At 41.2% G+C, this 16,431-nt stretch overlaps 1 protein-coding gene across 2 annotated transcripts in view; it reads right to left on the reverse strand.

Moving 5' to 3' along the window:
- BTRC (beta-transducin repeat containing E3 ubiquitin protein ligase) overlaps positions 1-16,431 on the reverse strand; it is a 133,481-nt gene that overhangs the window by 102,624 nt on the left and 14,426 nt on the right. For both annotated transcript variants that reach the window (XM_074158882.1, XM_074158881.1), the window contains exon 2: positions 16,293-16,379. In XM_074158882.1, the coding sequence (XP_074014983.1) occupies positions 16,293-16,379 (87 nt within the window). The remainder of the gene's footprint in view (positions 1-16,292; positions 16,380-16,431) is intronic.

Below are 16,431 nucleotides of genomic sequence, written 5' to 3' on the forward strand. Positions count from 1 at the left end.
TCTAATTACTGGCAAGGCAGGAAAAAACAAGTATACTTTAAATTGGCAGATAGCTGTGAAAACTATAGGAGGTGATAGATGCTAGAGATTTCAAACCCTCATACTCTTTTTTGCAATTCTCTCCCCCCCCTTCCCTTTCTTTTTTTAAAGGGGGGATGGGAGGAAATCTGAGCAGAAAGGGCAGCTGGAATGGGTATGAAATGACAGCTGCCTTTTGAGTCACCGTTTCTTGCCGCTCTTAAGAGGGCTAGAAAACCTTGCACAATCTTGCTCTAAATTAGTATGTAGGAGCAACGTAACCCACCCTTGAATGAGCAGAAAGGTGATCACCAACACCCCTGATCTGGTACCGAGCAGACAGCCACAGAGAGATTAACCCTGTCCGTCACCACGTTCTTCGCTCTACTTTGTTGTCATTTACACTGCTGTTCCAGAAATAGTATTAAAGGCCTGCTGAGGAACACAACCTATACAAATGTGCTTATCAGAAGTTTACGATATCTTAAAACAAATTCCTCACCTCATTTTTGTCTTTTAAATCTGTCTACAAAGATACTGAAACTCAGGAAACTTTGAGTACTTTATAATATTACGTATCACGTGAATTTGTAGATAATGCCCCTTCTGAAGACCAAAAAAAATTACAGCCGTAGTCTTATGACAAGCAAGAAAAATCTGAGCCAAACTTCCTTGTCTGCCATCCTAACCTCCCAGAAAACAAACACTCCCCCACACAAAAACCTTCCAAATGCCAGCAATCTTTGCTTTGTAATGTAATATGTATCACTCCAGCTATTAAAAGCTGTTGCGACAATCAGCCTTAAAAAAAAAAAATATATATATATATAAAGCAGACATCAGTCTACTGATGCAGGAGTTCAGCATTTCACTGATTAAATAATACATTTATTTAAATCAAAGTTGTTTATCCCTCTTCAAGAACGCCACAATAACAAGGGAGATTAACTACAACATGGTATCTCTGATGATGCAGAGCAAATTCACTAAGTAAGTATCAGCTGCTTACCGTTCCTACCCCACGATTCATAACAGAATACAAAATAAATATGAGGTGATTTTTTTTAATTATTTTTTTTTTTGCAAACAGACTTATGAAGGTCTTGCCCCAGCCATTTATTCCCTCTTCTCAGGCTTTCTTGCTGTGATAATGAACTCGAAGAACTGATTGTCATTCAAATTAGACTGGCAAGAGAAAAGAGGTTACTTGAAATATTTGTACTGAGCAAAGCATGGAAAGACACAGTGGCACGGAAAATGAGGATCAGTCTGTCAGTGGAAAGGCAAGTTTAAGTTGCCTCAAAGTTTATGGGAGATTATGGCTCAAGTCAGAGTCAGTACAGGCTGCAGGGACGGCACTCCATCGTGCCAGGGCAGTGGCAAGGTAATGAAACGTCTTCCTCTCAAACTGCCACGATAACAAAGGAAAACACTGGAAGTCTGTTCTGCAGAACTCCCTGCACCTCCAGAGGGTATCGATACTCACCCCTGCGCTTTCGTTGCTTAGTATTATCCCAGAAGTATGCAGTAAAAAATTCCCACCACCTTACATGACTTCCCAATCTGCTCCAGTATATAACAAAATCTATATTACTGATACAGTTCTGTTACCTATCTTAAGATATAGGCGTGAAGCTGTACACAGTGTGGGAGAAAATGTCATTCCTGTACTTGCCTTTTACCTATTGAAGGAAGCAGAGACGCTAAATTACTGTTGGTGACTGAAAGAGGCTTATTCACAAGCATGAACAAAAGGCCCCAGGTGCTTCAATAGAAACAGCTTGTGTGTAAATCAGATGAGTGACCCAACAGAACAACTTCATTTACAGCCTGATCTCTGAAAAAATTCTCAACAGCCTCGCTCCCCATCCGCCGAGCCAGCCACGTGTCAAACGCTCACTTTTGTACTGTCAGCTCCACAAACAAGGGACTGGCCTCAGTGTTCACGGCTTGAAAGCTGACTGACAAAATCCTCTCCTGAACTCCAGTCAATCTACATCGATTCTTCAAAACAAAGATACAGAGGCGCAGCCTCTGGACCACAGCCAAATAGGAATGCTGATGTTGCTCGCTAAGTACCGGGCCAGGATGCAGCAGTCTCTCTACCTTCCTGACTCCCCATTGCATGAAGAATTCCGTCGCCTGCATAACTTTCCGACCCAGAGACGCAAAGCTTTTCATTTATAAAAGCTAAGCATCCTTAATACACATTGAGTGGCGTAAGATAGGGAATTATTTGACAAAAAAACCCAATGTCTTTTTCCAACTGATTTTTAAGCACCATCCCCCAAACTCTGAAATCTATTTTCCCACTAAAGAAATACAAGGAATACAGTTTCCAACAGGTCCGGCGTCCTCCTCCTGACAGAGGCTGCTACCAGCTGCTCCACTGGTGATTCAGATGGGCTTGTCTTATTTTGAATTAAAACAGGCAAGAAGCATTCACAGTCTGTGGCTGAGCTGAGTGGGCAGTCACCGTGAGCTGAAGGGAAGGTGTATTTTAACCTATTCGATTATTATTGTAACTATACTGCAAGAGCATTTTTGACTACATCAGACGTTCTGCCTCTAACAGCCTACCCTCGCTCCCCATTATTTGACGTCCTAAAGACAAATCTCAACACACACTCAATTGCTAAATTTTTGCCAGTGTTAAAAATTGGATATTTATTTTATTTGCTATTGCGTTACAAAATTATACATTACCATTTCAGACTTTTTTTTTATCAAATTTGTTCTCTTCTAGTCCTTCAGCAAATACAATATACTAGGGGTAAGTAACACAGTTTTAGTAAATTGTGTTACGGGTCAGAAATACATCACTTTGTCCTGTAAAACTAAGTGGTTCTACATGGGGAGGAAAAAAAAAAAAAAAAAAAAGAGAGTTCTTGGACTACTACAATTTACAACTAGAGCACAGAGGTGTGAAAACATAACCTCACCAAACTGAACTCACTGTAAAACAACAAAAATCAAACAAGGGTTTAAAGATATTTTCTTTATAAACGCTTCAGAGAAACTAATTAGTAGTCCAGAATGACTGTCTTTAACTGTGGTGCATTTTAACAGAATAAAGCGTAATAACCTATTATCCCTCTCTGAACCCTGCGCTCAATCTTAGCATAACACACGTGCCTAAAACGCCTTTGATTTACAGGCAACCTAACGTATTTTTGCCCATCTTCACAAGTTAGCGGCAAAGCCAAAAAGGAAACCCAATTTTTCCAAGGGCTGGTTTTTGTTCAACTACATATAATACTAATTTTAGCTGCTAACCATATCTATTTCCATCCTTTCCTAGTTGAGAATTATTTCTCTTCTAGTACAGCATCCAGCACTTTATGCAGTTGAACTCTAAAGATAAACCAGTAACAGTTTCTCCTTCTCTCGGGAGGTGGGAATTAGGATCCTGCTCACCCGATATGGTCATGAAGGAGCACAAATAGAATACAACACACGTAGACAGGAGCTGAAGAGATCCAAACTGAGAGAAATGAGGCTTTTTCTGGTTGGTCCAGTGGATCATAAGCCAGGGAACAGGATAAGGCGGTACAAGAAAAACTGAAGTACAAGTGGGAACCACCATTACAAAAACCAGGACAAGGGGAGAAAAGATGTGCTAGAAATTCTACCCCCCAAACCGGAGCAGATAAAACATAAGGGATGCTCTGGAGAGCATTAAAACTATATACACCTGACTTGAGCCTGATGTGAGGAGACAGATCTTTCACCATCTCTTTTTTTCCTCACTTTAGGAAGTGACTATGGGGTGGCTGGCAAGTACAATTCTCCCTGAAATGCTCCTTCCCAGTACCATTCCCCGCATGCTCCCTAAAATCCAATTCTCAGGAAATGTGCCTTAGGAGTTTGGGTCCTTTCAGATGCTTTTATCAAACACATGTTCAGACATTACTAGGAGTCCTAATACTTACAATTCTTTTTATAATAGAATATAACAAACGGGAGAAGAAACCCCAATACTTTTCAATCCCACTCAGTTCCTCTGCTACTTTTTTTTGGCCATATATTTAACTAAGCCACGCCAAAAATATAAACACACATCACTTCCACATTGTGCCCAGTCTGCACTATTCCTGTCACCACAGAATGCAATACATTGTATGAAAGGTATCAGATAAGGCAGCTGCTATTTACATTACAAATGCTGGTCTCATGAAACTTAATAACTCCAGAAATTGGCTAAAAAGTGATTTTGGTTCCTTTCTTTGGTCCACTTTTCATCCTCACACGCACATATAAAAATAAAAAGGTATCTCTTATTTTTCCCTCTACTGTTCAGGGAGGTGTTCTCTTTCATTAAATATATATGATATAGGTATTAAAAAAGAAAACAATTTCCCAGTGCATCGTATGTACTCTCACAATTAAAAAAATCGGTTGTACATATCTCATCTTTTAGTTGGGTAGCACCCAATCATACAGGCTTCTTGCCTGAGAAAAAAGTATATGATGCAACTTCAAAAAAACCTGCAAAAAAATGGAATGAGACTATTATTCTTTTTCTTTTTTTTTTTTAGTAGTTTTTTGTGGGGCTTTTTTCTCTTCTTTCCCCCCCTATCCCGACAGTGGATAAAAGGCACACTAAATACATAATTACATGAGAGAGCCACCCAGCTTTCAAAGGAGCCATTCCAGTGAATTGTGTAAATAATATGCCTTTAAAAACCCTAACATATGAATACAGATTTACCAGTTACGGAGCAGTTATATACCTGAGAGACAAGAATACCCATTTAAAAAAAAAAAAATCCTGCCTAATTATGAATTTACCAAAGAGACTAGCACGGCTCAGAGCAAATTAATACTTTTATAACTTTCTCCAAAAGTTTTTTTGTCTGTTTTCATTTGAAAGTAAGAAAAATGTTAAAAGCTTTAAGTCTTAATTAAGCCAAAAACAGTGCCCAAACCCCATACAGTTAGAACTGACACCTCCTTACACCCCCGACCACTGTTCCCTCCACTTAAAACAAGATAATTCTGATTTTGTGTCACCAGCAGACCTTCTTGAAGGTTTCCATGGTAAGAAGATGGATTTAGAAAATAAAGAGGCAGCTACAGTAACTCCTCAGAGTGTGACCACGAGATGGATCTCCCAGGGTTCAACTAGCCCCCAAACTGGCAGGTCTTCTAGCTGGCACGTACTGCACCAGAACCACGAAGGGCAACACGCAGTGACTGTCATAAGCACTGCTTTTCACAATTTCCCAGCTTCTGTTGTGTTCATTGTTGTCACATTTCCAGAAGCATGTTTGGGGACGATTAAAAGTGGTTTGTGTTCCTGTTTTGCTATAACAAAAGTAATTGAGCTATCTTATTAAAGACCCGTGAAGCATTTTCATGAACTGCAAATCAAGCAACCGAATACCACTTATGGAAAGCTGAGAATATGTTCCCGGGACAGCTGTAGCATCTATCTTCAAAACAATTAGGTCTCACAAATCAGAGGCTGAAACCTGCTACCAGGGTTCAATTATCCCACTCTTCCTAGATTCCAAACATAGGAAATACTGGATATCTTACTCCGGAACAGACCACTGACTTGAGTTGCAGTGGTTTGCCCCCTCACCCTACAGCTCAGGGGATTACTACATTCTGCCAGCTTTGCTGTGCACACACAGCTCAAACTGCTTTAAATGATTCCTTTTCCTTCAGCCTCCAACTCTTCACGTACTTGCTCAGTAATTTTTCCTTAACATAAATATTATGCAAACTCTAGTCTTCTGGTAACTCCCTAGCTTACAGTTACATTTTATAAGAGATCACCGGGTACTCTTAAGTATCAAAGGTAAGGGACATAAAAAAGAATTTACATATTCAGTTTATCCAAATAATTTCTTACCTGAGCAGGATTCCAGAAGGATCAAAACACAGGTTTTAGGTAAATGTTTCTGGAGAAATGTTTTTCCCCAGAAGTGGTTACTGGAGTTCAACCCCTGGGATGCCAGATCAAGAGAAGTTACACGCCCCGGAAAGGGGCCAACTTCCCATGGATAAGGTACACAAGGTCCTCCTTTGCCAAGTGCTTGAGGGAACTTGTATAGATCATATCTGAACGAGACAATACTGATGTTTTCATAAATTATAGCTCTTTAATCCATGAAGCTGATAAATCTGATAAATGCAGTGCACCTGCAGAGCTTTAAATCCAGACGCCGTACCCTTCTTTAAGGAGTATAACATGCAGAGACTCGTGTGTGCTGCTTCAAACAACACCAAAGATGGTGGCGTTAAAAGCAAGCCCTACCCAACTGACTAAAATCAATGTCACCAAAGTCTAAAGCATGAAACTATCTGAAGGCTTAAAATGGAGCTCTTACAAGACCAAGAGCATTAGGCCCTTTCGTAAGCAAGAAAACATAGTTGCTATTAAGCTCCGTCATGTCCAAAGCCTGATTTTGCAGCAATTCTGAACAATTTAAAATCTAACTATGCCATGAGACATAAATCTAATTCTTTGATCGCACACTGCACGGGTTTGGGCAGAGTGACATGGCATCGCAGTTCCACATCCGCACAGCAAGGACAGAACTACCCTGCCCGAGAGAGGGGTCAGAGACTGAGGGTGTCCTTAATTATGAACCTCTGATACATAAAACACCAAAAACTGAACCAGCAGCAAGCCAAGAAGAGAGCGGTGAATCATCACCTTTATAATAAAAAGCAGAAAGAGCGATATACCAACTGCGTAACCATCACTGAACCTGAAAAACTACGAGGTTTTAAAAAAAATACCCAACCCTACCAGAAAATGGGTTGAAACCTCTTCAGCTTGGGACACTTCTACAAGTTCAGCCTAGATTTCCAGCACACAAACTACAGAGAAGAAACTTACATTGGTGGAGGAGTGAAACGGAGCCTTCACTAGATTTTTCCTCACCTCTGGTTTTATTTAATTCCATAAAATCCCTCAGGATTACTGTTGTTATGCACCTATCACACAAAAGTGTTTCAAGGATAACTGATGTGTCTGCGCAGCACTCTGCATTCTCGAAGTACTGCGTAAGTGCCAAGTATTAATAACAAACTGCAGAAAGCAAGCTTATTTCTACTTTCCACCCAAGGAATTACTATCTGAATGTTAAAAAGCATATGGATCCACTGAAAATAGAATATATGTTTTAGAATTTAAGGAGGAGATGCTAAATGACAAAATTACAAAACCAAAATATTTCCAGAATCATTGCATTTGTCTCCTAGGAAAGTGCAATTCTAGAGGAAGAAACCCGTTTTCACCACAGCCCTGGTTTTTACGTTCTCTTTTCCAGCTGACTTGACCGAAGTGCAGCCCATTAATATCTGAAATGCTTTGTTTTGATTATACTGGTCTTTGCTGGTACCAATCTAGTTAAGGTAGCACCGAGAATTTCCAGCATAAAACACATTTACAGGTTTATAACTCGGCTCTAAAAATTCTACTCCGAAAGACAGTGGGAGGCAGAAAGGCTCAGATGAGTGCATTACATTACATATCCGACGTGATGCATTCTTGCCCACGATGGTACTAGCTTTAACTCTGAGTTACCATGTTTCACAAGCCACCTAAAATGATACTTGTAACTTCCCCGTTTCTGTAATCAAAATAATGTTTTGTAAGTGTTTCAGCTAATTAAGAGCTTAATTTTGCCCAATTTCACAGCTTGGCTTAAATCATAGCAGAAGTCAATATAATATAGGGATTGGAATGTCATGTCTATTGATCATATTTATACGCCATCATTCTCCCTCCTTTCTCCCCCCAGAAGTCAATCGCAGCTCATCTTCGAAGGGTCAGCATGGAGGTGATGGGATGTTAGAGACCACCAGCAGCACAACGCTGCCATTCAAAGAAAGGCTTACATGAAGATCAAGGCTGAATAAATTAACTGTAGGTGTTTCTGATCACTGTAACTATCACTATAAACACTGTAGGTCTTTACAGGCATCTGATCAACGCCTATAAATACTGAAAGGATGGGTGTCAAGAGGATGGGGCCAGTCTTCTTTCAGTGGTGCCCAGGGACAGGACAAGAGGGAACGGGCACAAACTGGAACATGGGAAGTTCCATCTAAACATGAGGAGGAACTTCTTTCCTGTGAGGGTGGCAGAGCCCTGGAAGAGGCTGCCCAGAGAGGTGGCAGAGCCTCCTTCTCTGGAGACATTCAAACCCCACCTGGACACGGTCCTGTGCAACCTGCTCTGGGTGGACCTGCTCTGGCAGGTGGGTTGGACTTGATGATCTCCAGAGGTCCCTTCCAACCCCATATCATTCTGGGATTCTGTGACTGCCTTTTTGTGAAAGATAAACTCACAGGAAACAGCTAAAGACAGCTTTGCAGGTTACTTCAAATGCTATTCTCAAAGCAACATGTATTTCTGGCCATTGGTATTGTATTTCCTCCAGCCCACAAAAGGAACACAATACAGCTCTCCACTGCTGTACAGCGACATTAAATATAAAAACCTGCCATTAAAGGGCAGAGGGTAATGGCATCAGTGTGGGCGACCCATGCTCAGGCAGTGTTCAACTATTATCTCCAGTTTAAGTAGGCTGAAAATACGCAAATCCAGCCAGCACTGGTTTTAGATAAAATTGTCAGTTTTATGGATATTTATAGTATGTGTCCAGTCTTGCAGAACTCCATCTTCCTCCACCTCATCTGTAATATAAAGTGCTTTTAGTCCCCATTAATACAATGTGTTACTGGGATACTTCTCACGTTCTGTATAAGCCAGGCAACAGATCAATACTTAGCCATGCTGAAGGAAAAAAATAAAATAAAATATCATTACGTTAGGATCGTGTTAAAAACACAGACACCAGGAGGATGAACCTGATGCACAAACACCATTCCAACTGGATGCACATGTAGATTACTACTTATAAATACATCCAAAGTGGCTTTTTTTCCCAATATATGGTTTTAGAGAATCCTACAGATAGGACCTAACACCAAATCAGTCTCACCTAAAAAAAAGTCACCTCTCTGGTTCTCATGAGAACTCCTTCTTTTGATCAAAAGTTTCCACCCTTTGTATCAGCTCCCTTACCCATCTCCTTCCTGTGGTGAAATCACAGCACTGAAATTGGAATAGCAAAGCTATTTCCATGACAGCACCTGCTGATGACACAAGCTCAGGTTTATAACTTTTCCTTGGATCAAGGAGGAGTAACAGGAATTAAGATAAAGACTTCAGAACCAATCACAGTAAACTAAAAATCAAAAGGAAAACAGCCACACAGAAAGATATTTTTTAAAAAGTGTAAGTTCTTCTATTATTTGAAGTTGCCTAATGCGAAAGTCTCCTTGGAATATTCACTAACTGAGAATTTTGGGTGTTCTCCCACTCATTATTTTTCAGAGTTAAAAAAGCGTATATCCCACCTGCACTGGAGCATTGGTAATATAACACAGCAAGAACAGATGTAGGTCTGTTTGCCTCAGAAGTAAAAGAAAAACAGAGCAGCCACACAATCCCCTTCCTATTGTTCTCCCAACCTACCACATAAGAAATAGAAACTGATACCATGACCCATAGGTCAACAAACTTGAGCTCTACGAGACGATAATTGCAGAGTTGAGGTTCCTCGGAGACACCTTGCCTCCAGCTCAGCAAAGTTTAAGTCAAGAAAACATCAGCTTCAATGTCCCAGCTGACCTTCACCAGTGTGGACTTGGAGAAAGAGAAATGGTCTCGGAGAGAAGCTCCAAAGCACACTTCACCTTTGCAACACATCACTCACCCAAAGAAATGGGTTTGCAAATGTAATAGAGGACTCGATGCCCATCTTCTTAGAGGCATTCAAGCTCTTCTTGGTTTCGCGGAAGTCAATGGAAGTTCATAGAATGGTCAGAGTTGGAAGGGACCTTAAAGATCATCGAGTTCCAACCCCCCTGCCCTGGGCAGGGACACCTCCCACCAGACCACGTTGCTCAAAGCCCCATCCAGCCTGGCCTTGAACACCTCCAGGGATGGGGCAGCCACAGCTTCTCTGGGCAACCTGGGCCAGGCTCTCACCACCCTCACAGAAAAGAATTCCTTTCTAGTATCTAATCTAAATCTCCCCTCTTTCAATTTAAAACCATTACCCCTCGTCCTATGGCTCCACTCCCTGACAAAGAGTCCCTCCCCATCTCTCCTGTAGCCCCTTCAGGTACTGGAAGGCCACAATAAGGTCTCCCTGGAGCCTTCTCTTCTCGAAGAGAAGAGAAACTTTACATCAAAGTTGACAGCCGTAAGCAACTTGCACAAACAAGTTACTACTTACTACTGGTAAGATACCGAGACAAGACTGGAGAGAATCAAAGCCATCCTGTTAGCACCTGCAACGAAACTCTTGTGTTTGAAGGCGTTTTGCTGCTGTAGTTTTTAATTCTCTCCCACTCTGTTCAAGTGACTTGGCTCTTTGTTTCTGTTGGGTTCACGGTACCGTAGATCCCTTCACCACCATGTTTCATCATTTCACAACTCCAGTTGCCACGACAACAGGATGCAGCTTATCTGTGCTGTTTTCATATTTTCAGGTTTTGTTGCCATAACAACACAATCATTCTGGCTTTCTACAAAAACAGCAACTTTAAGCCATGTATTCTCAAGGACGTGGGATTCATCATACACGTATCTTCACGAGAGAAGAGATTTGTACAGGCAATTTGTAAATTAAGCTATTTTTTTCTGAAGGGGGATTTTTCACTCACAAAAGTGAAAAGCTGACAGCAATTGCTAGAGGCAGACTGCTGAGACATCGAAAGCCTGGCCTTTAATAACAGCCAGAGTAATATAGCACTAGGCCACTTCCGAGTGGGGACTCCCCACAGTGTCAGACTGTGTCAAACCGCACAATTGTTATGTGATGTGAGGAAGTGTCCAGACTTGTTTCACCCAGGCAGATCGGAATTAGAGGCTAGATGCAATTCTCTTGAGTTTTAACCCAGTGGCCTCCCCATTATTACCAGCACCGCCGCCACGCAGCTTTGTGTTTGAAGGCCCGTTTTAATTCTGTAATTCAAGCTGTTGTTGCAGATTTCTTTTCAGACTCTGACCCTTTTCGCTTTCAGGTGACTGCATTTTGAACTTTTATTTACAGGGAGTGCACATTTATAAGACTAGTGAGAAAAATGTTATACAAACACAGCATGCATAAACACAAAACAGTGATGGCTATGAGGGGTATCGGCTAACATGGCACTGTAACTTCATTACACCCTCATTTATGTACTTCACTAATGAGACAAGCACAGGTGTCCAACACGGGCCCTCACATGAGATGAATAACAATAATACAGTCCAACCTGCTTTAGCCATGCTTGGTATCCAGAAGATATAAGTTGGAATCCATCTTTTGGCATGTGTATTCGGGGCTAGGAGAGAATAGACATAAAGAGAGACCTCCTTTTACACTGGGACCTAGCTAACCTAAGGCTAAATTCTGGAGCATTTTAAACAACGTAGGGTTTTTTTAAGCCACGTATGAAGTTTTAGTACCCAGATTAGTTCTTGTTTACTCCTCTGATATCAGCTGCTTTAAGAATACTTTTCTAATAAAGCCACCATGATCTTTACGATCTCTACCGCTTCATATTTCAACTCAGTATATATAGGTATTTCTTTAAAATTTCCACATAAATGCACTTGGATAAGCACAGCCTCTGTGGTGGGTGCAGCAGCGGAGACTAACGGTCGTTATCGCTTTTGCCACTACATAAAGCTAAACGGTGTCAAACCAGCAGCAGTCAAGCTATGAGAGTGTTTATACAGTCACCATCCTCAACATGGTCAGACCAGACATTGGACAACATGAAAATCCCTGAAGAGGTAACAGGAAACTCTGCTCACACGCAGACTTAAATTTTATGTCTCAAACGGATAGACAAATATAACCTCCTCCCCATTTATCGTTTTCGTGCTTTATTGGGTTGAGGAAAAAGGAAGACACCCAATTGCTCTGGAAGCACAAAACATATATAGCACAACTTACAGCTAGAAATAAAAGTATGCAACAAAAAAAAAAAAAAGAAACAATGCCTGTCATGACATTCATTTGCAGCTCAAAGATACTCTCACAATCAAGTGGATTCAACTGTTTCCTCCCACCACCATCCCCTAAAGAAAAAAAAAAAAAGGAGATGCTTAGAAATTAAAATGACATCTAAGAAACAGGATGAGAGAGAATTTCTGCAGACACCAAGTCCAGAGATCTTTCTTACTCCTGGGAAACTACTTCACAATCCCTTTCTTAATTCTCCATACTTCCCCTCCAAATCAGCCGAAGTGTGTCCCTACCACTCCTGGAAGGCTGGAAAAACCTTTCTCATTTTCAGAACGGCTCTATTCAAGGTGAGTTTACCCCCAGTTGTTCTTGTGTCAGCACAATATTTAGTTTGTACAAACTGTGTCTACCCTGATACTTGTAACACTAAAAATTCCAATTGGTTGGAGAGGAAAAACGTGTCACCACTGAATGAGAAACCTTCCCAGCTATGGTGTGGAGTTAGAATCATAGAATGGTCAGAGTTAGAAAGGACCTTAAAGATGATTGAGCTCCAACCCCCTGCCCTGAGCAGGGACACCTCCCACCAGACCAGGTTGCTCAAAGCCCCATCCAGCCTGGCCTTGAACCCCTCCAGGGATGGGGCAGCCACAGCTTCTCTGGGCAACCTGGGCCAGGCTCTTACCACCCTCACAGAAAAGAATTTCTTTCTAGTATCTAATCTAAATCTCCCCTCTTTCAATTTAAAACCATTACCCCTCGTCCTATGGCTCCACTCCCTGACAAAGAGTCCCTCCCCATCTCTCCTGTAGCCCCTTCAGGTACTGGAAGGCCGTTATAAGGTCTCCCCGGAGCCTTCTCTTCTCCAGGCTGAACACCCCCAGCTCTCTCAGCCTGTCTTCACAGCAGAGGTGCTCCAGCCCTCGGAGCATTTCCGTGGCCCTCCCTGGACCCGTTCCAACAGGTCCATGTCCTTCCTGTGCTGAGGACTCCAGAGATGGACACAGTGCTCCGGGTAGGGTCTCACCAGAGCAGAGTAGAATCACATCCCACGACCCGCTGGCCACACTTCTTTTGATGCAGAGTTAGTCCAGCCTTGGAATTTGAAACTAAAACAAGAACTAGAACAGACTAAAATCTTGCCTCTAAAAAAAACGTACACATACAAGATTTTATAACATACTTTGAACATTAGTTATTTTTGCTTCTCTACAGTTTGAATTGAAATCCTCCTAAATCTTTCAAAGCAATAGTAAGATTATGCCCTGGTGTCCCAGCCAGCAATCTCAGTTAAACGTGAATTTTAATAACCACCATTGTGCTGATAAATTAAAGTCAAGTATATCTGGTTACTGCATTCACCTGCTGAGTTTGGACTTGCAATGCTTAACACATTAACAAACTACGTTTTAGGGGACTTCTCACACAGCTAGAAGCATCGTGCTCCAAGACCTAATCCTTACTTCAGCACTAACTTCATGGGTGGTTGGTCTCTCTACTACTGTAAAATGAGGACAACACTCATTTAACCCACCTCACAGGTTTGCTGAGAGGAACTGCTGACATTTCTACGTGCTTTGAGAATGGAAGAAACTATACGAAGTGCTATGTATCTACCGAGAACACTACAGAAACCCACGTTTTACTTCTGGCTCAAGAATTTCAGCCGCTTTTTCAAAATAGCCCTGCTCAGTATACATACCAAGGGAAAAGGAGGGGAAAAAAAAAAAAAGCCTTCATAAAAAAAGGAGAAATAATGACCTTTTTAAATCACAGTGTCAGGACTAAAGAGACCCGAATACCAACCTCAGAATCAGCCCAGGTTTACACAACAAATCTGTGAAAAATTACTTCATTTCATTCTGTTTCTGTCACTTAACCTACAAATTAAAGGATCACAGTGAAGCTTTCTCTTAGGACCAGCAGCCTGCTTCACATCTGTAAAGCCCATCAGTCCAGAGTAGTTTGAGTAATTGATTTAAGACACTGATTTAACCATTTAATTTGAAGACCCTGGTCCTGCAAATATGTAAGGATATTAATAGATTTATTGCCATCAACAGGATTACTCTTATGCAGAAGTGTCTCCAATACCAAAGATAACACTGTATTTCTATTTAGACAACTCTTAGCAACACAATTTCTTTGTGACTTCAAAATAAAGTCCCCTAAGTTCATCCTCTTAAAGGGTGGGTGTCAGGAGGATGGGGCCAGTCTTTTTTCAGTGGTGCCCAGGGACAGGACAAGAGGGAACGGGCACAAACTTGAACGTGAGAAGCTCCATCTAAACACGAGGAGGAACTTCTTTCCTGTGAGGGTGGTAGAGCCCTGGAAGAGGCTGCCCAGAGAGGTGGTGGAGTCTCCTTCTCTGGAGACATTCAAACCCCGCCTGGACATGTTCCTGTGCAACCTGCTCTGGGTGGACCTGCTCTGGCAGGGGGCTGGACTAGATGATCTCCAGAGGTCCCTTCCAACCCCATATCACTCTGTGATTCTGTGAGTATTACCAATAAAAGTAATCAGGACTTTCATCAGATTAGCAACTCCTGTAAATTTGATTTATTTTTCAAAGCCAACAAGTTAAATATACAAATAGGAGAAACTAAGACCCACCCCCCATCCCTCAGGACCATACTTAAAAAATCCACTCAGTGAAGCATCTCCTCTACATTTGATAAGCCTACCCTCATCAAAGAGGAAAATAAACTATACAGAAGATAAGCAGATTTTACCAGGACGAGGTATGTCATTACCCTCATACTGCTGCTCACACCATTAAAGTGGGATATTTGCACAAGCGAGCCCCCATTCATATCAAAGTCAAGCACTGATAGAAAAGTATAATTTAATTAAAACCTCTGGAGCTCTCACTTACCAGCATTTAGCGTACACAGACTCACACTGGCTAAATTTTACAACCAATCTCCTAAAGTTTAAATTACTGTAGTTCTCCTAGGCATAATGTAAATAATCCCCAGGATTGTCTTCTTCAGCAAAGACAAGCAATTAAGTAAGTATATCTGGTTAAAACTTTCTGAATTTCAGTGTCCGAATGACAACGGACACACAACTGCAACTTTACAGAAGAGGAACTCCTACACGCTTGGTAACTTAAATAAAAGAAAACTGCCCCTCTTCCCCCAGCCTTTAAACAACTCGGGACACAGACAACCGCCTTGTTCGAAAGCTCACTATTTTATGAATCCTCACTAAAAATCTTCCATGATTATGATCCGTTCAAGGCCATTCTATCAGTGATACAATTAATTGCCCAGCAAGATCTACTCACTTCTGTACGTTCACGAGCACACACTGTTCATGCTCATGGTTCAGTATCGTTCATAAGCGTATTTTCTCTTAGCATCCGCTCCAGCATTTTCCATGGCTGAAAGTCAGACTGGTAGGGTAATTTTCCTCTCTTTCAGTAGCCACTTCAAAAAGCAACTCTGAAAGCATTCTAACCGCTAACTTCTATCATGCTATTTTGTGAGTACTTCACATTTTTATCTCGGTGAGTCACTAACTTGTAATACAACCCTGACAACTTCCTTTTCCAAGACATTCACGTTTATTATTGAGGACTCGCTTTAAAAATGAGCCTTCCATCACCGCAGATGGCGTATTCCGTAACTATCAGAGACTTATTCACAGTTAAGAAATGCAATTTTACCCTGTATGAAATGCCTACTTTCTCTTCAGACTTCTTGGTGGCCACAGAACGTATAATCTAGATACTACCCATCTATTAAATTATATCATTATACATATTGCAATTATCTAGAAACCATGAGCCAGAATAGCTTATTTTGCTCATCTCTTTTTCCACAACCTGACTTTTTTCCTTTAGCAATCTACTCTTCCAATTTTTAATCCATTTGATTTCCGCAGTCCCTAGCAAGTCCTAGAAACACAGAATTATTTCTGAGAACAAGTCAATTTAAAATTCAGTGGTACCCTCTTCCTTTCCCTACAAAGGCTGATTTTTAGAGGACATTTAATTACAGGCCTGAGTTCCTATTTTCTAAGCCTAAACACAACCCCTGAAGGCTTACAATATTTGAGTCACAGCTGGAGCTGTGGTTACTATACAGTTTAAATATCAGCCTCTTTACTGTGCAATTTGTTTTGAAAATCAAATCAGATGCCGTGTCATAAACAAGTGCTAATTAAGTACTGAGCGGAAATTGGGCTTTTTGTGCAAGAAGGGTTCTTAAGTATCTGCATCTTCACTTCCATAAGAAAGGATAAATATGTCAAGAGTGATAATTATAAAAGGAAACCTACTATGGTACTTGCAAGGCAGTACTGCTGCTTCTCCATTTCATCTGCTTCCACGTAAGAAGAAATGGGGGGCAGGGGGAAAGTTGAGACCTGTATGAAATATATATGTACTAAGGATCTTATGAATCTGATCATATAACCC

Source organism: Numenius arquata, chromosome 15, assembly GCF_964106895.1.
Source record: "Numenius arquata chromosome 15, bNumArq3.hap1.1, whole genome shotgun sequence".
In the NCBI taxonomy this organism is placed as follows: Eukaryota; Metazoa; Chordata; class Aves; order Charadriiformes; family Scolopacidae; genus Numenius; species Numenius arquata.